The sequence below is a fragment of the Pangasianodon hypophthalmus genome, chromosome 4 (assembly GCF_027358585.1).
Source record: "Pangasianodon hypophthalmus isolate fPanHyp1 chromosome 4, fPanHyp1.pri, whole genome shotgun sequence".
In the NCBI taxonomy this organism is placed as follows: Eukaryota; Metazoa; Chordata; class Actinopteri; order Siluriformes; family Pangasiidae; genus Pangasianodon; species Pangasianodon hypophthalmus.
In genome coordinates, this window is record NC_069713.1 from 4,957,279 (window position 1) to 4,982,036 (window position 24,758).

Genomic DNA, 24,758 nt, shown 5'->3' on the forward strand with positions numbered 1-24,758 from the left:
TGGATGAAAACTCTTTAGATAAGGAGTGTAAAACTAGAGTTGTGTAGCGCCGCATTACAGCCTCATTCAGTGTTTTACCTGCTCTACCGTAACTGATTCAGCTCATGAGAGAAACTCGACTGGGCCATTCTGTTGCTGTCTTCATGTAATATTAAATTCACAAAATATTCAGAACTTTCAAAACTTTACTGAAATAAACCAGGTAAGTGTCTCTTCTTGATCAGTTTTCCCAGTTGCAAACTCAGAGTTCTGAATATTCTGTAATAAATCATTTCCCCTTTCCTTTAACAATAAACACACTAAATGAAGACTCACCATGCACTGTGATGTTGACAGGATTACTGATGTCACCAGACTCAGACTCACACCAGTAAACTCCAGTGCGTGATGTGGAAAGGGAGCTGATTTTACATGTAGATCCTGTAACTGATCCCCACCGTGAACAATTCGACACACTTCTACTGTGTTTGTATCGTCTCACTGTCCATTCAGTAGAGTTACTCTGGTCCTCACAGCTGAGTGAGAGAGAGTCTTTAGTGAAGTGTTGAGTTCTGCTGGGATTGATGATCAGAGAGACTGGAGGAGATTCACCTTAAACACAGAACATTATAATTCACATGTATTATTATGATTGTGTTTTCATGGCATAACTTGTACTGAACACATTTACACCTCATTTAATTAAACAGTGCTATTTGAATGAGAATAATCGTCTACCAGTGCTTAGGGCTATTCAACTGACTTAAACATTCCTCACTCAGGAAAGTGAATATAAAGAGTTTTACACCAAACATTAGCGCAGCTGTGATTCTCCATTTTTAAAATCAATGCTATCATAATGTTTTTACTTTATTTATGAATATATATTCAACACTCCAACACACCAGTGTTGTTATTTTTCCTCACCAGTGATCCATAGTAGCTGTAGATTGCTGTAATTTGTGTAAGAGGGTCGTTCTTCTCTCTCTCCTCTGCACGCATAAACTCCTGTGTGGTTAAGAGCAGCAAGACTGAGAGTGTAGGAGCCTCCAGATCCTCTGCTGCTGTCTGAGAGAAGCTTTTTTTTAGCGCTGATATGACCATTATTGTCTCTGTAGAGAACAACTGTGTACCAGCTGAATGTCCAGTCTGTAGAGGAGTTTGTAACCTCACAGCTTAGAGTCACTGAGTCTCCTTCAGTCAGCCAGCTCTGTGGAGATACACTCAGTACTGCCCGTGGTCTCTCTGTTACACAGGAAATACAAAATTATACTTAAATTATATATATATATGTATGTATTTTATACACAACATATTTATTTATTTATTTATTTACTTTATACACAACAATCTTGCCATGTCTAAAAGATCATCTAAACAGGAATAGTAACAAATATTAAATATGGATATAACTCTAATTACATTAAGTCATTAGATTAGGCATTAGAAATGTGCTCATTCTTCTTGTCATCATCACTGGGTGGTTTATTTCTGCTAAATAAGTGGGATCATCTGTATCTACTAGTCTGTATGTCACATAGGAGAGTGAATCTCTCCCTGATAAACACAAACTCAACTGTTTTACATTGACATCTCTCCATCCACAAATACTTTTTAAAATTATATATTTCAAGATTTATTCTAGAATAACAGAAGAAACATGAATAGTTATGTAATGTATTTATTAACAGTCCTCCTGATTTCAGAACTGTGGTGAAAGAAGTGAAAATCCTGATCTACCTCTCACTGTAATCCTGACTGAATCACTGAACACTGTGTAGTAGTTTTTGTCTCCCCATCACTGGTATGCACTATATTGTCTAGGTCAAATCTAAGTTACTGAATTCCAAAATAAAACTTTATCATTTCTTAAGTTCTAAAATTATCATCTAATGAATGCCAGAAGCAAGACAAAATGAGATTTACTGCCTTCTGTCTTACTGTTTGCTGTGTATTATTAATCACACTGACTGACCACAATTATACTGTAAATGTAAAGCTATAAAATCCAGATATTGCCACAGACTCACCTGATACAGTCAGTGTAACAGCATCACCGATGTCTGAGCTCTGAGAGTCACGTCTCTGTCCTCGACAGGTGTAGTTACCATGGTCAGAGTCACTAACAGACCTGATACTGACCTCCTGCACTGTGTTTTCTGTATAGACTCTGTCTCCTCTCTTTGTGTAGAGTCTATCATTATTCTTATACCAGCTGTATGTCCACTCAGTGTCTCCTCCTTCCTGTACATCACATCTGAGAGTAACTCTCTCTCCAATGTACACATTTTTATCAGGTTTTATGGACACGACAGCTTTAGGACTCCCTACAAAAAATCTATTGTTAATAAACTACACATAAAGAAATTTGTTTGTAACTCAAATAATGAAGTTTACAGCAGGGGGCCGAGCTTTCTGCCCCACAGTTATGAAATAGCCTTCCAATCAGCGTTCGGGACACAGACACAGTCTCAGTGTTTAAGTCTAGGCTGAAAACCTATTTGTTTAGTCAAGCCTTTTTTTACTAAAAGTGTTTTGGTAAACTGGGATGTGTGGATGCTGTCGTCCCCCCACTCTCACGCGTTCACTAAGGTTTGTTGATGGTGGAGTACCTGGACACTTCATGTCCCAGGGCGCCCTCATGTCTGTGTTACCTTCTGACTCTCACTGTTAGTTATGCTGTCATAGCTAGTCTTGCTGGAGTCCCTGCTTGCACTGTGCACACAAAGTACATCTTCATAAACAATTATAGGACAATAGCATACCGAATAATCTGTGTTCTCTCTCTCTCTCTCTCTCTCTATTACTCCTGAAATACTGATGATACTGACTACTTTTGTCTTTCGAATCTGCCTGATCCATCCTGATGCCCAACTTCTGCTTGAAGCCTCCTTCACATGAAAATCATTTGCTTCTAGTGAGGAAGGCCTCACATGGACACCCTAAAGATCACCATGAGTTTACTGTGGATGTTACCACATGGATACCCTAAAGATCACCATGAGTTTACTGTGGATGGTACCACATGGATACCCTAAAGATCACCATGAGGTTACTGTGGATGGTACCACATGGATACCCTAAAGATCACCATGAGGTTACTGTGGATGGTACCACATGGACACCCTAAAGATCACCATGAGTTTACTGTGGATGGTACCACATGGATACCCTAAAGATCACCATGAGGTTACTGTGGATGGTACCACATGGACACCCTAAAGATCACCATGAGTTTACTGTGGATGGTACCACATGGATACCCTAAAGATCACCATGAGGTTACTGTGGATGGTACCACATGGACAGCCTGAAGATGGCTGTGGATGTTCTTCCTTGTTCAGCCTAAAGAATGCGAATGCTGAACAGTTGATAACTTCAGTTTGATAGGATGGACTTAAAGTTAAATCTTTAATGATGCTCATACTCAAGTTGCTTTTAACACAATTAGCAATACTTGACTCTATAGTATACAGTTACAGAAGAGTAATAATTTATAATTATTTATATCTGATGTCATCTAGATGAAGATGGGTTCCCTTTTGAGTCTGGTTCCTCTCAAGGTTTCTTCCTCATGTTGTCTCAGAGAGGTTTTCGTCACCACTATCACCTCTGGCTTGCTCATTGGGGATAAATTAGGATTTAAAATTTCAATTTCAATTTAATTTAAATTTTACATCAGCTAATTCTAAATCTACATTGTGACAACGACCATTGTTAAATGCGCTTTATAATGTTTATAATGTAGTGAAACTAAACATGAGAAACTGATATGAGAGAAAAGACTGAAAATGACTGAGTTAAAGTGACTTCCTAACTTTACACCTGTAAAAATTGTATTGAAATTGACAAACTTTGCATGGTAATGTACAAACTCGACCTTCTCAGTTCCAGTTAAAAACATGTACACATAAATAAACAAATAAATGTAAAATACAACTTTATATAATTACCTTGAGCATGTGGCAGGGGTACAAATGAAATCAGCACTGAAACAGAACAGAAACAGGGAAAATGATGTAAACATGGAAAAGAGACAGTGTACAATTGAAAGCAGGACGTATTAGCCACATTAAACTCATGTGTAAGGAATACAATATACTGAGCTCTATCATTTATAAATAAATTTTCTCCAGGAAAATCATCAGTCTAATCAATTATGCACCTTATTCATTTAGAATTTTCATTTAACTTCATATTACAAAGGCTTAAATATATTAAACATCAATTTGTAACTGACAGTAATAATTTATATGGTGTAAATTTTCCACAATGCCCATTTAAAGCTGTATTGACCATGAAAGTGTGACCTCATCACAGTGCACTAATAATTCTTCAAGAAGTCCAAGTGTAACTGATTTCAGTTAAAATATTGTGTTAATGAAGTGTGTGCAAGCCCATAATGAATAGAGGTGAGCATCAGACAAACATCCTGCTCCAATCTCTACTGCACACACTTTGTCTCCAACACTCCCTAATGCACAGACCCTGGCTTTAATTTTCCTTTAATGCTCAAACATGAACAAGATGACTGATTTTGTCCATCAGTAAGTACCACATAAGAAAGCACTACATAAATAAAACCATTAGTACCAGTAAAGTTATATTTATCCACCATAATTAGTCATTAGTTTCTAGACAGTTATAACACATTCACACCTCCGCCTCTTCTTCACAGCTGAACTCATGCTAGTTATTTTAACAAGAAGCAAAACCACAACAGCCAACAGCCTATCTCTGCTCTCAGGCCTCTAACTTATTGGTAAAAAAAAAAAAAATAATAATTACTAATAAAAAACAACAACTGTGCATTAGTTTGGTATTAGTGTGTATTAGACTGAACTTGCTGTACTGAGATGTTTCTCTGCAAAGACGACAATAGTAACAAAAATGGAAATGTAGGTTATAAGGCACTTTCTCAGTATGTCTAGTTAATGTTAACATTTTGTTAGGTTTTATTAAAACCTTTCTGTTGGCAGGAAAAACAACCAGCATTGTGTCTTCACTCTAATGAAGACACAAAGAGAACATTTACTCGCAGAGCATCACAGGGAGTGGACTGAGCTCCATCCTGTCTCTCTAATGACTGACTGACTGACAGAGAAGTGGTGTGTGTTAAAGCCTTACCACTTCCTGTGTTCTCACAGAGAAAGAGAGACAGACAGACAGACAGAGAGAGAGAGAGAGAGAGAAATAGAGGATGTACATGCAGTACACTGTATATGTATTTTCAATTGTAACATTTACAACAGGTTTGACTTTACAAAGATTAAAATGTTTCGTGTTAAATTATAACACAACAGCGTATAGGTGCTGCAAATAGGTGACATCTTTTAATGCCAATCATATATAATTTGTTGTATTTAGAGTAGTGTTTTTTTCTTTACACAATACCAGCGAGAGAGAGAGAGAGAGAGAGAGAGATGTATCTTCAACTTCTCTTTTAGTGGATACAGCCTTTGTTGTGCCTGTTCTTCTGATTTCATCTTGAATATTATAAAAATATTTTTAGACGGCCACAGTGTGGATAGTGAGCACATTTTCACTGGAATAGCATTGTAAAGTAAAGCCTGTAGTTTTCAGAGCACTTTTGAGCCTGGATTAGTGTCTGTGGCTTTACACATGTTCTCCTCATGCAAACATGGGTTTCCTCCCAGTTCTCTAATTTTTCTTCACCTCTCGAAAACATGTCAGTGGGTGGATTGGGGACTATAAATAGATGTGAATAAGTGTGTGAATTTGTGTGTGTGTGTGTGTGCATGTCCATGGACTGGTGTCCCATCCAGGATGTATTCTCGCCTCATACCCAGTGTTCTTGGGATAGATTCAAGATCCACAGTGACCCTGACCAGGATAAAGTGCTTGATGATAACACTTTGTAGCAAGAATTAGCAAGAATTTTTTTTGCTAATGACCGGGTTGCCAGATTAGACTAGTTTATGGGGAAGGGAGGGTAGTTTGCATTTCTACATTGGAAGTTTCTTGACACTGTTGTTCATATCAAAAGCAGTACAAAATTCCAAACTGTACTTTAAAACTACCAAAAATCAAAGATTTAACTGAATAATTTTAACAGTTAACAGAGCCAGGAGGCAAGTTGAACAACAGACCTCAGTTCATGTCTGTGGTAGCTGGTAATTTTCATTATCCAATGTAGTAAGGTTATGCTTCCTTGTCTCTCTTTCTTCTCATGGCTCTTTCTGTTCAGTTTTGCACTGCAAAGTATGACAAAGATGCCTTATTTATTCTCTTTTCTTTTTTCCATTGTTTAGCTAGCAAACATTTGCTAGTTCAGGTATATGGCATCAATGTCAATGACTTAAATCAGCACATGCAGGGATGAACTGCACAAGCACAAAAATACTTACACACTCACACAGATTCTAAACTCGAGAGCAGAAGGAACTACACACACCAGCAAATTGCTTCAGAGCCCTGCTGGGGACATTCTTACTTTAAAAACCATACTGTGTAGCCAAGACTTATCAAGATGTGGGAATGACATCCCAATGTGTGGCCACAACTTAGTAATGCGAGGGAACTAGAAAATGAATTTGTGGCCATGACTTGATCTTGGCCACATATTAATAAAGTGTGGTCATTGTGTTGTACTCCTCAGCTGGTGTACAGAGTTTCACAGTAATCAGCATGCTCTTGGAGGAAATGATCCGCCACTCATCTGTTTTAATTAAGATTTAGACACTATGAAAGTTTACATTCACAATTTATTATTAATTACTGAATAGTCATAAGTCTTTTTCAGTTTCACTTTAGTAAATGTTTGGCTCAGAACTTGGCTCAGAGTAATTTATATTCATTATAGTGGAACAAAATTTGTCTATTTCCATGTGTCTGTGCTCTTTTAAAAATGTCCAAAGTTGTATATGCTGTGTTTACCTGTTGTAATCCTGGGGTTAGTACGGAAACCTATTACCATAAAATAGTTCATACATTACCACATTTTAGCTCAACAGTACAACAGATGGTGGCATTAAACTGAGAAATAAAACTGAAAAAAACGAGACTGTTTTAATTAAACTGTGTGACGAGGAGGAGGGAGGGGCCAGGATGTGAGGATGCACGCGTGGCACTGAGTTGTCTAATCAGTGGGAGAGAGTAATAAAAGAGCGGCTGGAAACACCTGAGGGAGAGACGCACGCTTGTCATCTGGATAGGAGTGAAGATGTGAGCCAGTCTCCAGTCCATCCCTGCCCTCAAAACGACAAAAATAAGTTCGACTCGCATGAGCAAAGATGTCCTCTTGATAAACAAGGAGAAACAAAGTTATAACTGTGCCCAAACTCCCCTCCCCCATTATTTCTACTTATTTTGCTCTCGGATTTGGAATTTGCTAGCATACAGTTCCTTCTTTTGTGCTCCAGTTTGGAAAATTAAATAAAGTATAAACCTCTATTAATTGTAACAACTATTGAGGTATGCACTTCATTTTTGAAGAGAGCATGCTGCATGTACTGCATGATGCACTACTAATTTTTCAGGAAGCCCAAGTGTAGCTAATTTCAGTAAAAATATTGTGCTACTGAAGAGTGGGCCATAATGAATGTATACCTCTCATCTCTACTGCACACACTTTGTCTCCAGCGGTCTCAACTGCACAGACTCTGGCTTCAATTTTCCGTTTGTACTCAGACGGTTGATTTTAAATTTGATATAATACGTATTAATGTTGATATATTTGTCCACCATATTTATGGTCATTAGTTAAAAGTCAGTTATCGCTATCACACAGCACCTTCACACCTCCTCCTTCTGAGCCTGCATTGCTGAATTAACAAAAAAAGAAGCAAAACCACAACTGCCATCTTGTCTCTGCTCTCTCACCTCTAACACTGTCCCTGTGTGTGAAAAACGCTAGAGATGTGTTTGTTTCTGCATAACTTTTGCTGTTGTTTTTGATACTAATGGGTAAATAACAATTAATGATTATTAAAAAAAAAAAAAACACTGTGCATTAGTTTGGTATTAGTGTGTGTTAGAGTGAACTTGCTGTACTGAGATGTTTCCCTGCACAGCTCATAATAGTAACAAAAATGGAAATGTAGGTTATAAGACATTTTGTCTGTAAGTCTAGTTTCTTCCTTCTCTGTCACTAGTTTCTATCATTATTATGGTTATTACTTTGCTATAAGCCATTAACTAGTAATGTAAATTAATGCATATTTTTCACCATGCATTTCATTTATTACCATATTAAAATATCAGGATATTTGAAAAGCACTGAGACTAATGTAAAAAGGATCAAATTTGCAGGCACGATTTAAGAATAATTAAGCTCTATTGAGTATTCACGTCAATGGTCCCTCACGATGCACTAATAATTCTTTAAGAAGTGCAAATGTAAATAATTTCAGTGAAAATATTGTGTTAATGAAGTGTGACTAAGACCATAATGAGTATAGATGAGCATCAGACACACGCCCTGCTCCACCTCCCCTCTCTAATGCACACAATTTGTCTCCAGCACTCTCTACTGCACAGACCCTGGCTTAATTTTCCTTTAATGCTCAAATGTGAACAAGATGCTTTTCAGTTTAGCCAACAATAAGTACCACATAAGTAAACAATAAGTACCAGTGAAGTTATATTTATCCATCATAGCTACAGTCATTAATTTCGAGGCAGATATCACACATTCATGCCTCTTCCTCTTCGTCACAGCTAAACTCACACCAGTTATTGTAAAAAAAAAAAAAAGAAGCAAAGCCACAACAACATATCTCTGCTCTCAGGCCTCTAACTGATCAGTAAATAATAAGAGAACTACTAAAAGAAGTGCTTTGCATTAGTTTGGTATTAGTGTGTATTAGAGGTGCCTTGCTGTACTGAGATGTTTCCCTGCACAAACCATAATAGTAACAGAAATGGAAATCTAGGTTATAAGACATTTTCTCAGTAAGTCTAGTTAATGCTAACATGGTTTTTTTTGTTGAACCTTTTTGTTGACAGGAAAGACCACCAGAATCAAACCACAGCAGCTAAAGACATTTCAGATAGTCACAACCATGACTTCCACTGGTGAAAGTACAAACACCATCCATTTTTTAGCAGATCAAATGATCATGAGAGGTTGTCACTGAGCAGCAGATGACAGCAGGACACAGAAGATCAGCTACAGATTCCAACAATATAGACTCGTTTACACTCATTAGATTATTTAAACCCTGTGTTTTAAACTTGCTCTACTTGTACTCTTACCTGTTGAACTATCATAGTTACTGAGAGTAGTTACACATCAAACTAAACCCTTCTCATAACAGATATGGATACACTGATCCACCTGAGCAGTCATGCAGAAATACACACAATGTCCTAATCACACAATAAGCTCATCACTCAGGACATTCAGACTGCAGATCAACAACTTTATACCCCACCACTCACTCTAATGAAGACACAAAGAGAACATTTACTCACAGAGCATCACAGGGAGTGGACTGAGCGCCATCCTGTCTCTCTAATGACTGATTGACAGATTGAGCTGTGGTGTGTGTTAAAGCTTCTACACTTCCTGTGTTCTTACACAGAGAGAGAGAGAGAATGCATATATATTGCCCATTCTATTTTATTGTACATAGACTTAGACATAGGCAGCTCCTGCTCGATTTTCCACATCAAAACTTTTTTTAGGCTCACATTGTAGAATCTTTAACAGGTTTGACTCTACAAGCATTAAAATTAAAATGTAACGCAAAATAATATGCTGCAAATAGATGTAATACCTAAATGTTGTGTGACGGCAGGCAGACAGCCCGCGCACATAAAGCGCACAGCGCTCCTCGCATGACTGCCGGTGGGGTGCTGAAAGGACAGTGCCACTTCAGAACCCCCAATGTTTTGGATAGCCGGAGTGGCGGTGGACGGAAGGAGCCCATGGCGGTAAGGAGCCCAAGGAGGTAAGGGATGACGGCACTTTTGCTAATGTTTCTCTTTCTTTTTCCTCTCGCAGAAGGCGATATCAGCGGGGAAGATGAGCCGTTTCAGGCGCCGGTCATTCCCGTGTCGCTGTCAACTCTGCTGCAGGGAAAGCTCCGACTCCCCAGAGTGCCACTACTTGGAGACTGCCGTGTCAGCCTTCAGCCTCACTTCCTTCTCCTCACCTTGCACGCCTAAAATTTTTTTCACATTTCCCCTGTCACTGTAAATAAAGAGCGCATCCCCCTTGATTCAAGGACTCTCTGTGCAGTGTTTGTGATGGAGTTCAGGTCACGCACGTCACACTGGTGGAGGATGTGGGCAACACAGCACCCAGAGAGCAACGTGGACAGCTTCTTCCAGCAGTTTCTGCGAATGAGCCTGCAGCACCAAGCCAGCACCGAGGAGCTGGCCCGGGGCCTCCAAGCTATCGCCCGTGAGCTCTTGGAACTGAAGAAAATGACCAGTAGTGCTGCAGTATTCCCCTTCCCCAACCCCTGACGGGAGGCCCAGCATCTTCTAACTAAACTGACATCCGATGAGGACGTCGAGGCATTCTTGCTGACTTCTGAGCATGTGGCTCAGCGGGAAAGGTGGCCTCGAGAGGAATGGGCCTCAACCCTCGCGCCACTCCTCATGGGAGAGGCCCAGCTGGCCTACCACGCCTTGACGCTGGATGAAGCTGCATGCTATGAGACTGTTAAGAGTGAGATCCTCCTTCGCTGTGGTCTCTCCCCAACCAACGCAGCAGCAGAGCACCACAGGTGGACCTATGACGCCCAGGATGTGTCCATGCCCACAGAGCCAGATCAGGCCGCCCCACGATCTCTCAACAAACCCTGGCTGTCCGGATGTGCCCTTCATATGCCTTCTGTGCCCCGGTTACCCACTGTTAGCGTGAGGGTGAACGGACACCCGGTCACAGCTCTCCTGGAGTCCAGAAGTTCCATCACCCTGGTCCGGCCCTCTAGATGTCCGGGAAGTTCCCGCGGCTCAAGTAAGGGTGAGACACAGGGATGCAGAAAGCCCCCTCACAGTGGGTCTTGTACTGGAACTCCCCGTGCCATTGCTATTGGGCCATGACTGGCCAGGGTTTGTGTCAGCCAGGGCACCATGGATGAAGAAGAAGACCAGGATGACGTGGCCTAGGATCCGGCTGGCCTGCTTGGCCCAGGACGAGGGGGATTAACCCTGTTTCTATTGTGTCTACCCAGGTCGCTCGGTAGGGGAACTTCAGCCGGGAACAGAAAGAGGATCCCCGGTTAAAGAACTGCTGGAGCCAGGTGCGAGTCATCAAGGGTGTTCTACAACAGCCAGACCAATGCCTGCGTGACACACACTTCATGGTACGGGAGGACTTCTCTACCAAAGAATGGAGCAATGAGGAGAACTCTGGGCGCTACTGGTCATCCCCCAAAGCCCCCAAAACTAAAGGACCGCTTTGTGTGGCCTGGCATGGAGGCAGATGTCCAGGCCTTCTGTCATTGGTGTCCCCAGTGCTAAAAGATGAGCCCCTACAAGCCTGCTCCTGCGCCACTCATTCCCCTCCCCATTATTTGCGTGCCCTTTGAAAGAACTGGCATGGACCTCGTAGGGCCACTGCCGAAGTCTGCCCGGGGTCATGAATACATCCTAGTCATCGTGGACTACTCCACCAGATACCCCAAGGCAGTACCTCTCCAAAAAGCCACCTCCCGAAACATCGCCTGTGAGCTCCTGCTCTTCTTCAGTCGTGTGGGCATCGCGAAGGACATCCTGACTGACCAAGGTACGCAATTTATGTCCAAACTAATGATGGATCTCTTTCGGTTGTTGCAAGTGAACCACCTGAGGAGGTCCGTCTACCACCCCTGATGGATGGGCTGGTGGAGTGCTTTAACCAGACCCCGAAGAGGATGCTTCGCAGGGTGGCAGACGAGGAGGGCAGAAACTGGGACCTGCTCCTCCCCTTAGTCCTCTTTGCCGTCCAGAAGACTCCACAAGCCTTCATTGGATTTACAGCGTTGTTCATCTGCTACTCTTCGTACAGTGACCTTGGGGACTGCTGGACATGGCCCAAGAAGCTTGGGAAGAACAGCCTTCCCCCTTCCGCTCCCTCATCGAATATGTCCAGGAAGTGCAGGAGTGGATAGATTGAGTTATCCCGATCGTACGAGAGCATCTGGAAGTGGCCCAACAGGAGCAGAGGAGGGCCTACGACCGACCTGCCCAACCCCGAGAATTTAAAAAATTCCTGGCATGGTGGCAGGGCCCGTGCATGGTCCTCGAGAGGGTGAGTCCTGTTAATTACAGACTGCAGCAACCAGGTAAGTGAGCCGACACCCAAATATATCATGTTAACCTGCTAAAGAGATGGTTGCAACCTAACCCCTAAGTATCTGCTCTCGCTATACCTCACACAAATCCCTCAGAGCATACCTTGGTCCACCAGGGAGAGGAGCTCACACCAGCTCAGTCCCAGGAGCTTCTTTCTTTATTTATTTCTTTCTTGTGGGCGATTTTATGACTGTGAGGCAGTGGTTTCGCAGACTCCAGAAAAAACCCCACCCCATGGGAAAAGGGGAAGTATGATGACAATACTCGCCAAGATGTTATAGTGCAAAGTGATGATTTATTTACAGTGCTCGAGAGGTGATCCAGTAGGGAAAAAAAAAACCAAAGCTATATACAAAGTTACAAACAAACAAACAAACAAACAAACAAAAAAAATACTTTAATTCTATATACAATAATTTAAACTCCAACAAATATTGCTCACGGCACCACACTCGCTCAAAAACAACCAACCGACCAACCACCCCACACTCTGGTTTGGGGCTCTGTTTTAAACTCTAAGCCCCGCCCCTCTTTGAATTAAACCAACTAGCTAGGAAGGTACAGGGTAAGTAGGCACATAGGATATCATCTACTACATAATATTTATATATCTTTGCACTATAAAATAAAACATTATACACAATAATAGCCAATAAAGATATAATGTAAACATAAAAACATTTCACGATTGCCCTATGGGACACACAGTGGACTAGTCTGTTTCCGGTTGCTTCGCGCCAATTCTGGCAGTATATAGCCAGGCCCCGGGTGGCGCCCAGGTTTGGCCGGCCAATGGAGGAAACGCCACACGAAGAACCCACGACACAAACAATACCAAGCACAAACCACCGGTGTGTATTTAAGACATGAAACAAAGAAAAAGAAAGCAAAACACCATAAACCATTAACTCAAATATATGTATGTGTGTTTGTGTTGCCATGCGCCGCGTGGATATGTTTGTGTGTATGAAAGTCCAGTATGCTAATAGCGTGCGTGTGCACCCACATCGCCTCAGCAGGGGTTTACGGAGGAAAAATGAGGTAAGTTGCGGTGTGTGTGTGTGTGTGTGTGTGTGCATTAACCAGTAGGGCCAGGTCACTTCCTCACAATGAACTCAACCTATACCATCTTGTGGGTATGCGGCAATAAGGCCTATACTAACATACCTCGCCATTGGAACTGGACGGGATGCTGTTATCCTGCCTTTGTTGTCCCTAGTGTTTGTGCGTAATGTGTAATGTGAACAAGATGGCTGATTTTGGTTAACAGTAAGTACCACATAAGTAAACGCAACATAAATAAAACAATAAGTACCAGTGAAGTTATATTTATCCAAAAATAATTACAGCCATTAGTTTCTAGACAGTTGCTAAACATTCACACCTCCTCCTCTTTTTCACAGCTGAACTCATGCCAGTTATTTTAACAAGAAGCAAAACCACAACAGCCAACAGCCTACTGCACACATCTGCTCTCAGGCCTCTAACTAATCAGTAAATAATAATTACTAATTTAAAAAAGAACTATGCATTAGATGGTATTAGTGTGTATTAGAGCGAACTTGCTGTTTACCTGCACACATCATAATAGTAACAAAAATGGTAATGTAGGTTATAAGGCATTTTCTCAGTATGTCTAGTTAATACTAACATGGTTTTGTTAGAAACTTTTTGTTGACAGGAAAGACCACCAGAGTCTCACCACAGCAGCTAAAGACATTTCAGTTAGTCACAACCATGACTTCCATTGGTCAAAATACAAACAACTTCTAGTCATTTTCTTTTAGCAGGTCAAATGATCAGGAGAGGTTGTCACTGAGCAGCAGATGACAGCAGGCAGAGGCAGCTGACAGAGCAGTGGTGTGAGTTAAAGCTTTACCACTTCCTGTGTTCTCTTAAAGGGGAGGGGCATGGGGTGGCACGCTTCTATTTTAGTGGACACAGACAACTTCCTGTGTTCTTTCAGAGAGAGAGAGAGAGAAAGAATGCATATATATTGTCCCCTATATTTTACTGTATATAGGCTTAGACATAGGCACCTCCTGTTCCTTCATTTTTCACATCAAAACTGTTTCTAGACTCACATTGTAAAACTTTTAACAGGCTTGACTCTACAAGCATTAAAATGTATTTTGTTTGAAAATATCACACCCTGAATTAAGATGCTGTAAATAGGTGAAATATCTACAAATGTTGATTATATATAAGCAATGATTTTTTTACACTATATCTGTTGAACTAGACTAGAACTAGGCCTTGGGTCCAGAGTCTATCCCAGGAATGCACATGAATGGTACACCAGTCTATCTCTCACACACATTCACACACTCATGGAGGAGACCCAAGCAGACACAGGGAGAACATGCACAAAAACTCACACAGACAGTAACCCGAGCTCAGGATCAAACCAGGGACCCAGGAGCTGTGAGGTGGCAGCACATTAAATGGGTTTCTGGGTATTACTGTAAGGGAACTGAATATAACAATACAACACATATAAAGTGAAACTGACCCAGCATTCTGAGTTTGAATAGTAAACCTAAGTGTTAATAACAATAGCCATTAATTACAATCAACTTAACATACTGGGTTAAATGAACAGCTTTTTATAGGTTTAAGTAACTGCTCATACTTCAGCCTCCTGTTCCAGAAACATCCCTTTTAATATCTCTGACAAAAAATAAAAAATAAAAAATCCAGAAACAATTCTCTCCTTTGGACAGAAGGTGTCAGCAAAGCATCATTTTCAAGCAGAAATCTAGTCAAGTTGAAACAGTCAGCTTTTAGAAAATCTTAAACTGTCATTTTTTTTCTCCCATTTGAGTGAGTTGTAGTTTGAATAACAAAACTCACTCACATTATATTATGCTTCCAGTGGATGAAATCTGGAGAAGTAAAAGAACCCAGACATTTTAAACACCTATAACATATAAAATGCACAAAGAAACAATTTGGTCATTTAAGCACAGATCAGAAGCCTGTATGTCCAGATTGTTAAACATGAATGAAATTAAAAGGATGGTACATGAATTTGAGTTAATGTTATTTCTGCTCCAACATATTTTATTCAACGTATCAGTTAATTGTGGAGTCATTCGTGAAAGAAATTGTGTCTCTTTGAGCAGGAAAACAATAAACTAATGAACATTAAACGAATGGAATATGGTTCATCCAAGAGGTACTTAAGAAATTAAAAAAAAACCGAGACTCCAGCTCTTCTTTATTTTCCAGTGGTCTTGCTGACATCACACTCATCACCCTCTTTTATTTTGCCTGGTACATAGAACCATAAAGACATTTTTAAATTATCAACAACTACACTTTCATACTGAAGGGTCAAGTCCAGAGTCATATGAATTTATGAACAGGATTTTTCAGAAAACTGTGAAAGGTCTGTGAAAATCAAAGCATGTCCACCATGACAAAGTATATGATCTATTGGTAAAATAAAACTGCGGTGTGTTTGCAACCTTTAATATTAAGCATTACTCAGTGGCAGAAGCTGCTCATGATGGATCATTGTGATACAATTACTTTTATCCCAGACCCTCACAGTTTTAAAATTAGAGTCAGAAAGGTGTTCAGTCTATACTGAGTGGCAGGCAGGGCTGCAGAGAGAACGTCTCGGTCGCACTTCAACATCTCACAGAGTAACTACAGCCTATATACCCATCATACTATAGGACCTGTAAGTTTTTATGTATCATGTGTGAATTAGAATACAGGTTTATACATTTCTAACAATAAAACAGTGAAAAATTGAGCTCATTTTTTTAGAGCCTTCATGTATGAATGATGCGACGATGAGAAACGCTAAAGTATTAAATTTCTCTGTGTGTTGTAAGACTGTCATTTTGAAATCAGTGGCCTTCTTTACAGAACTTTTTTTTTTTTACACAATCTGATTTAATAAGATTGATTAACTTTCTTGGACTGTCAAAGTTTTTGTGTCGAAGTTACTTGTACCTAACTTGAAACTGATGAGAAATGTGTATGAAATGGTGCACTTTCTCTAATGGAGGTCTTTAAATAAGTGACAGTGTGACATGAGTGACTGGTTAAATGATTTTAATTAATGAATAAATTGAAAAAGCACAACCAACATTACAAATGACAGATGGCAGAGGAATAACAATGTAAAAAATGAAATGTAAAAAAAAATACAGAATCGTTTCCTAATAACTAATTAGGAACTAATTTATAACTAATGCATAAATGCATACTTAAATTAAATAAGCAATTTCCTGCAAAACACACTGCATTTTTGTTATCATTTCAATGTGTGCTACACAACACAGCCTCACAATGCTAAAAATAAGCCATTAAAAATGGCCCTTGTAAAATTAAAAGGACATTGCAGTATACAGTGATATATACCTGTACATTGAGAATTTTAAGCTATGTATATAATGATATAAACAATGGGCTTTACTACTATCGAACCCAGATATGAGTTTTAAATGTCAAATGTCATGTCACAACTTAGTAGTCAATGTGGAATTTAATAGGCAGCCGATTTAGACTGAATAAGAATGGAGGTAATATGCTCTGACTTTACTGGTGCTATAGACAAGCTGAAACTTGCTTAAAGATACAGCATGACAGTCAGCCTTGAGACAGATTGCAATAGTCCAGTCAAGGACGTATGATGGAATTCACTAGAGCATTTAAAACACAGCGTTAAATCTATAGCCCAAGAGAGGGTTCTGTTCATTAAACTCTATATGTATTTAATAAAGTCTTTTTTTTGCCTAGCTGTGCTTCTGTATCTGGCTAAACATTTGGTATCTGTCAGACAACCATGGATCCATCAGTATCCGTAGACACATGGCTCACTGCAGAGAGAGAAAGAGATCACATAAATACAAGTCAGGAAACCAGGTTCAGGTGTGCAACATCAGCCATTACCCCTCTGCCCTGCCCTCCACACAGTGTCATCTGACAGAATTAGTTCTATTTCTCCTCATATTGAAGTCAGAAACTAGTTAACCTTTTGAATCAACAGCTGCTGAAACAAATCTGTAAGTTATTTGGTGCCAGTACTTTGAATGTTCATAGCCAACTATTTCTTACTTCATGGTGTTTGGTTTGTCTTTTAAGCTTCATAAGATGCTGTTTATAATCAGTCTTACCTTCCTGTTCAGCTTCACCTCTGAGTATACAGTATCAGCACACACACTGACTTTTTCTAATTGAAGCAAGAAATCTTGAATTAATCTCCAGAAAAAAAAAAATTCAATCCATCTAAACATATCATGATTTTCTGTACCTTTTTTTCTCATAGATTTTTTCTTTGGTGTTACTTCAAGTTCAGCATAAGTCACATCACCACCACTGGGTTCAGCATCAACATCTGCAGCATAAAACCAGAACAAAACCATCACACTGATCACCAGCCTTATAATACATTAGTCATTACAGCATCACGTCTACCACAGTGTGGCTGAATTCTCCATTCTCATTTCTACAGTAAGAATAATTCCTTTATCATTCAACATGTGGCATCTTTTCAGGACAGAGATTGTGAGTGTAATAGACGACTGAATATATTGGAAACTGTCCTACTTGTAGTTTACATGAAATGTTGTAGCATTAAAAATACTCTACCGTTGTTCCTCTTTGTCTTCTTTTTCTTTGTGACCTGTGCGTAAGTGGCATCACTGCTTTCAGCTGCAGTTTCACCTGAACACAATGCAGTGTGTTAATCACTACAAGACACTTCTATACTTTACTCTATACCATTAATCTATAGTTAAGTCTCCTAATGCAAGAGGAAATGCTTGATATAAAGCTACCTGTTCCACTCGTATCTGCCTGATCCACAATGGCATAAATATTAGCACTTCCTACTGAAAACATGAACAGATGTAGAAACGAAACAGTCATTGAGACAGTGTCTGACCAGCTTGAAGTGGTGTGTGTCCTGACTGAGAGTCTTCAGCTCCTGACTGGCTCTGATTCTGCTCTGATGTCTGATTAGTTTTCTGCTGCTTTCCTGTAGAGGGTGACAGATTCTACATCTGAACAGGGTGTAAATAGTTACAGAAACATTTTATTTTACACAGAACTGATTAAAGCATAATAAACAGAGAAACTCCAAAAACTACTAAACAATGAAGAGTAGTTACAAATTTCCAATATGGATATAGTGATAATAACAATGTAGTTAGACAACTATAACTATATCTAACTATATTAAATACTGGCAAGTACTTTTTTATTAATTAAACAATCTACATTTTATTTACATTGTTTAATACTGTACACTGTAATCAGGACTCTGGCCATATTAATTTCAATGTGTCCAATCTTCTAAACAAGCCCTTTTTATCAAGTTAATATTCCCATATAAATCAATATTTGCTTTATACTCTATGCTCTATACTCTAAGTATTACATTTTATATAACTTATCTAAACCAATAAATCAGACCTTTCTTTATTTTGCAGAACCACAGCAGGATTATAAAGATTAATAAAACGATGAACAAGAAGGCCAAACTCAGTCCCACTGCCACTCCTACTGTTCCAATACTGAACCTTGAACCTGAGAATGAGGAAAGAAAGAGAGCAGGTTTTTATGCTTTTAAACACTGTACATCTAAACTGTGTTATTAAAAATAGAATCAAATAAAAAGATTTCTCACAAGGTTTCTCACCTCTGACTGAGACCCAGCTTTTCGGTGACTCTCCTCTCTCTGGGTGTTTACAGTGATAGAAACCTTCATCTGACTTTGAGACAGTTTGGATGATCATCTCTCGAGTAGTCTGTGTCTGGAGAACTGATCCATCTCTATAGAAATCAGCTCGGAGGTTTGAGGAATTTGTGTTGCGATATAAACAGCGTAGAGTCAGAGGATGTCCCTCAGTCACAGGATGGACAGGACTCTCCAGGATCACATCACCATCTAGAACAGAGAATTTTTACACTGATTTCACTGTAAAACTCATTAGTGTGTGTGTGTTTTGTGGTATTGAATTGGATGAAAACTCTTTAGATAAGGAGTGTAAAACTAGAGTTTTGTAGAGCCACATTACAGCCTCATTCAGTGTTTTACCTGCTCTACCGTAACTGATTCAGCTCATGAGAGAAACTCGACTGTGCCGTTCTGTTGCTGTCTTTAGGTAACAATAAAATTACAAAATGTGGTAATGTAGAACAGTTTGCCCAATAGTGGGCAGGGTAGGAAAAGTTTACTGATTAATTAGGAATTTGTCACCGGTGTGTCGGCGCATATGAAGTTCTAACAAGGAAAAGGTTATAAATAGTTAGTTTAAAGCGTTTATTGTGTTTATAGTGTTTATTGAGTGATGCATGTGCACCTGTTTTTTCTGCTGTTTCCTTCGCAGATCAGATTATTGTGTTTTATTTCAAGGAACTCACGGATGCCATTGAATGCATGGCTTTGTTAGGAACGCTGTTGATGGTACTCTGTTTTAAATTGTTTTAAATGAAGATTATGTAGACTATGATTTTGGCCTGTCTTCATGTTATTTTTGCTATTTAAATATTTCATGTGTGGCGTGTGGGTGTGCTTAAAGGCCTATTGAAAAGTATAGTCTTGTTTTTTTTTTTTGCGCATCTTGTTTACCATCATTTTGTTATCCATGTGAACTTTGATCTTTAGGTTTGATGGCCGGGAGACTGGAACAAGGACATGAGGTTTTATTTGCCATTGCTCTGTATGTAAATTGTTTTTGTTGTGTTGTATTTCTATTTTTCATTCTGTTTAAGTGTGATTTGTTTTCAAAAGGATGGTTTTCTCCTTTAGATGGTGCTAATGCTGGCCACTATTTCCCAGTTTATTATTAGTGTTTTCATTTTTTTTGCTGGGCTTTGTTAATTGATATCTCCATGTAAACAGGGGAAGAGCTTTGCTAAATTCTGTGCTGATGTGTACTGTTTGGAACTTCCTGTTTAAAGATTGTGAAGCTGAGGAGTTTGGAAGCCATCAGCTGTTGTTTTAAATTGTTCTTTTTATTATAGGACTCTGTCTTGGGGATCTGGTCAGTGGTGCCTTCTTGGGGGTCTGAGGTTAGGCTAGATCTGCTGCTATCCCTGCCAAGGTGGTGTGGGTTTCAGGAGTTTCTGCACATGGTGCAACTTAAGCTAAGTTGATTTTGATCCACTGGTGATTTGATGCGCAGGGGAGCTATTATTTGGGGATTTGGTGTTTGCGCTGTCTCTTGTTTTTCACTTTTTCACTTCTTTTTCTGGCCCATGCTGGTGGGGTTGGGAGAGTGAGGTGGCATGTATCCCATTCCTGGGACCAGCTGAGGAGAACTGCAGCTGGCCCTCTAGGGGGAGTCTTTCTGTGGATTAATAATTGCTTTTATTATTGTTGCAAGTGCTATGCTAATAAATTTTGGTAATTTGCCTTTTTCACAACTCATTCCTCTGTGGTGATTCTGTAAATGGGTAGCCGTAAATGTAGAGGTCCTTCACCTCCGCAAACTGAAGATGGTGTAGTCAGTTTACATTTTGTGGCTGCCTCAAGGTTACCACAAAAACATTCAGAACTTTCAAAACATTACTGAGATAAACCAGTTAAGTGTCTCTTGTTGATCAGTTTTCCCAGTTCTGAATATTCTGTAATAAATCATTTCCCCTTTCCTTTAACAATAAACACACTAAATGAAGACTCACCATGCACTGTGATGTTGACAGGATTACTGATGCCTCCAGATTCAGACTCATACCAGTAAACTCCAGTGTGGGATGTGAAGAGGAAGCTGATTTTACATGTTGATCCTGTAACTGATCCCCACCATGAACAATCTAACACTCCCTCACTGTGTGTGTATTGTCTCACTGTCCATCCAGTAGAGTTACTCTGGTCCTCACAGCTCAGTGAGAGAGAGTCATTAGTAAAGTGTTGAGTTCTGCTGGGATTGATGATCAGAGAGACTGGAAAAGATTCAGCTTAAACACAGAAAATTATAATTCATATGTGTTATTATTATTGTGTTTTCATGGCATAACTTGCTCTGAACATATTTACACCTCATTTAATTAAACAGTGCTATTTGAATGAGAATAATCCTCTACCAGTGCTTAGGGCTATTCAACTGCCTTAAACATTCCTCACTCAGGAGGGTGAATATTAAAATCTTGATCCCACTTTATATTAGGTGTCTTTAAAAACTATGTACTTACATAACAAATTAAGCACTTGATACACTGTACTAACTCTGTCCCTAAATCTTCTTACATTGTACTTTTAAAGTACCTGCACGATCAATCTGTAGTTACAGTATTGTACTTACGTTTAGAAGTACAATCTTGTAAGTACACACCATAATTGCAATTTTGTAACTACAATTGTAACTACTCTGCAGTTAAATATATTAATATATTTTACTGCATGTAAAATATTTTTTCATAATTTTATGATTTTAAGTGTGTAACATAGCACAATGTATTTAAATATGAGTATGAGAGTACTTATTATTCAAAACATTTAATAGTCAAGCTACGGTTTGTCACAGGAACACCAGGCTCTGTCACCAACAGTCAGCGCCCTCTCTCCCCAGAGTTCTAATCAGCACCACCTGTCTCCAATCACCACACTCATCAGGACTCCATATAAGCACACACCTCACATGCAATCTTTGTCTGGCCTCAACAAGGAATAGACCTGTTCTCTGTGAGTACCTGTGTTCATCTGAAGCTCCTCTATGTCTCCCTACATTTTCTCCAGCGTTTCTCTTCCAAGACACATGAGATGTGTGCTCCTTTCCCTCAGTCATTTACCTAGTGTCTCTATCGGTGTTACCCACCAGCCTGCAGTACTTATCTTTGTGTTTACCCTGTCTTTGCATACCCATTGTTTGTCAAATCCTTTAATAAATTCGTGTTGGGTTTTCACCTTTGTCTCAGAGTCTGGTATATCCTGACAGAAGGCCAGACCTAGACAACATCATGAACCCAACCACGTTAGATCCAGTTGCAGTGCTGGTGGATAATCTCCGCCAAGTTCTCGCCGCTTCCGGATCCACACCAGTCACGTCCCCCAGGTCTTCCTTGTCACCAACCGTCATCACCAGTCCCATGGTCAATCCAGCGCCCTACTCTGGCCTGACGGAAGACTGAGATGCAGCCACACCGGTTCCTGATCGATCTAAAATCCTGTTTCTACTCACTGGCAGAGCGCTGCAATGGGCAGATACCCTGTGGCATCAAGCGGGACCAGCAACGCAATCCTTCCAGAGCTTCATGGATCACTTCCGGGAGGTGTTTGGACATCCTGAAGGCAACTCATCTGTAAGTGAACAATTATATCACCTCAAACAAGGAAATAATTCTGTCTGACTATGGGCTGCAATTTCATATCCAGAGGACTCTGCCATCAACTCCAACTCAGGAAAAGCCCAACCCCAGCAAGCTATCAAGCACACTCCATAACAGGAACTCCCCTCAGTCAGAGAGCCATCAGACACCAGGTCGGGCCAATACAATTACAAGTGGGCTGTTTGCACTCAGAGTCCATTGAACTCCTGGTTCTGGAAAAAGCCACCTCTGATCTCCTGCTGGGACAGCCTTGGTTAGTAAGACACAATCCTATAATTTCGTGGTCCACAAGCGAAGTTCTACGGTGGGGCAATCAATGCTTCCCTGAATGTTTCCCTCTCCGTCCTCAGCCCCTCCCGGTCTGTACCACATCCATAGAAAGCCCTATAGAGCAACAGTCGGTGGATATTTCTGCCTGTTATAACCAGTACAAGGATGTCTTCTGCCCAAAACAAGCCTCCCAGCTACCACCCCATAGGCCTTGGGACTGTGCCATAGACCTCATACCGGGTGAGCCAGTGCCTAAAAGTAAAATTTACCCTTTGTCAATTCAAAAACATTTGAATTGGCTACAACAAGGCTATATCGTCCCATCTACTTCCCCTGCTGCTTTCAGCTTCTTGTTTGTGGCTAAAAAAGATGGAGGTCTCCGGCCTTGCATAGATTACCGGACACTCAACAAGATCACCGTTAAATACCGTTACCCACTTCCCCTTGTCCCAGCAGCATTGGAACAACTCCGGGGTGCCCGGATATTCACCAAGTTGGACCTTCGCAGTGCATACAACCTCATCCGGATATGAGAGAGGGATGAGAGGAAAACTGCGTTCATTACCCCCACTGGCCACTACGAGTACCGAGTTATGCCCTATGGTCTTGTCAATGCCCCCTCTGTGTTCCAGGGATTCATAAATGAGGTATTCTTGGAGTACATTAACCACTTTGTCCTTGTGTATATCGAGGACATCCTAGTCTACTCCCAGGATATGGCCGAACATCTCCAGCAGGTGTTGAAGGTCCTCCAGAGACTCCGGGACCATCAGCTCTACCTTAAGGCCCCACGACTACCTTCCTTGGTTACCAGATTAGTGCCAGAGGCATCCAGATGGGTGAGGGGAAGGTCCAAGCCGTCAAGACCTGGCCAATACACACAACTCTTAAAGAGCTTCAGAGGTTCTTAGGCTTCTTTAATTTCTACCGTCAGTTTATCAAAAATTACAGTTCTATCACCTCTCCACTTACCTCCCTCCTCAAGCAAAAGCCCAAATCCCTGTCCTGGACCCAAGAAGCTACCAAGGTCTTTGAAGCCCTGAAAGAGGTCTTTACGATGGCACCCCTCCTGCACCACCCAGACCCTAGTAAGCCCTTCGTGGTAGAGGTTGATGCCTCGACCTCTGGAGTGGGTGCCGTATTGTCTCAGCAGCAGGGGAATCCCTCACATCTCCACCCATGTGCCTATTTTTCCAAAAAACTCACCCCAGCAGAGCACAACTACAACATCGGGAACCGTGAGTTGCTGGCCATCAAGTTGGCATTGGAAGAGTGGAGGCACTGGTTGGAGGGGGCTCAGCATCCCTTCCTTGTCCTCACTGACCACCGAAACCTTGAGTATCTGCATGAGGCCAAAATACCTAAATCGCAGGTATGTCCCCAGTTCCTTACAAAAGAGACTAATCAAATCCGTGCACGACTCCCTAGGCACTGTCCACCCTGGAACTGAGATGACCCTCACGCTACATCAAGATCGATTCTGGTGGCCCAGGATGGAACAGGACATCAAGCGGTTTGTCCAGGGATGCCAGGAATGCGCTACAGTCAGATCCATAAATATTGGGACATTGACACAATTCTAACATTTTTGGCTCTATACACCACCACAATGGATTTCAAATGAAACGAACAAGATGTGCTTTAACTGCAGACTGTCAGCTTTAATTTGAGAGTATTTACATCCAAATCAGGTGAACGGTGTAGGAATTACAACAGTTTGCATATGTGCCTCCCACTTGTTAAGGGACCAAAAGTGATGGGACAATTGGCTTCTCAGCTGTTCCATGGCCAGGTGTGTGTTATTCCCTCATTATCCCAATTACAATGAGCAGATAAAAGGTCCAGATTTCATTTCAAGTGTGCTATTTGCATTTGGAATCTGTTGCTATCAACTCTCAAGATGAGATCCAAAGAGCTGTCACTATCAGTGAAGCAAGCCATCATTAGGCTGAAAAAACAAAACAAACCCA

The 24,758-nt window shown here is 40.5% G+C and overlaps 1 protein-coding gene across 1 annotated transcript; it reads right to left on the reverse strand.

Moving 5' to 3' along the window:
* Window positions 1-159: 159 nt before the first annotated feature.
* LOC128318148 (myotilin-like) lies at window positions 160-2,622 on the reverse strand. Its single transcript, XM_053233517.1, has 4 exons — window positions 2,560-2,622; window positions 2,010-2,331; window positions 907-1,224; window positions 160-591 (listed from the first exon to the last, which is right to left on the reverse strand). Exons 1-4 carry the CDS (start codon window positions 2,620-2,622, stop codon window positions 269-271), a joined length of 1,026 nt encoding a protein of 341 aa, XP_053089492.1. The 3' UTR covers window positions 160-268.
* Between the last annotated feature and the right edge of the window lie 22,136 nt (window positions 2,623-24,758).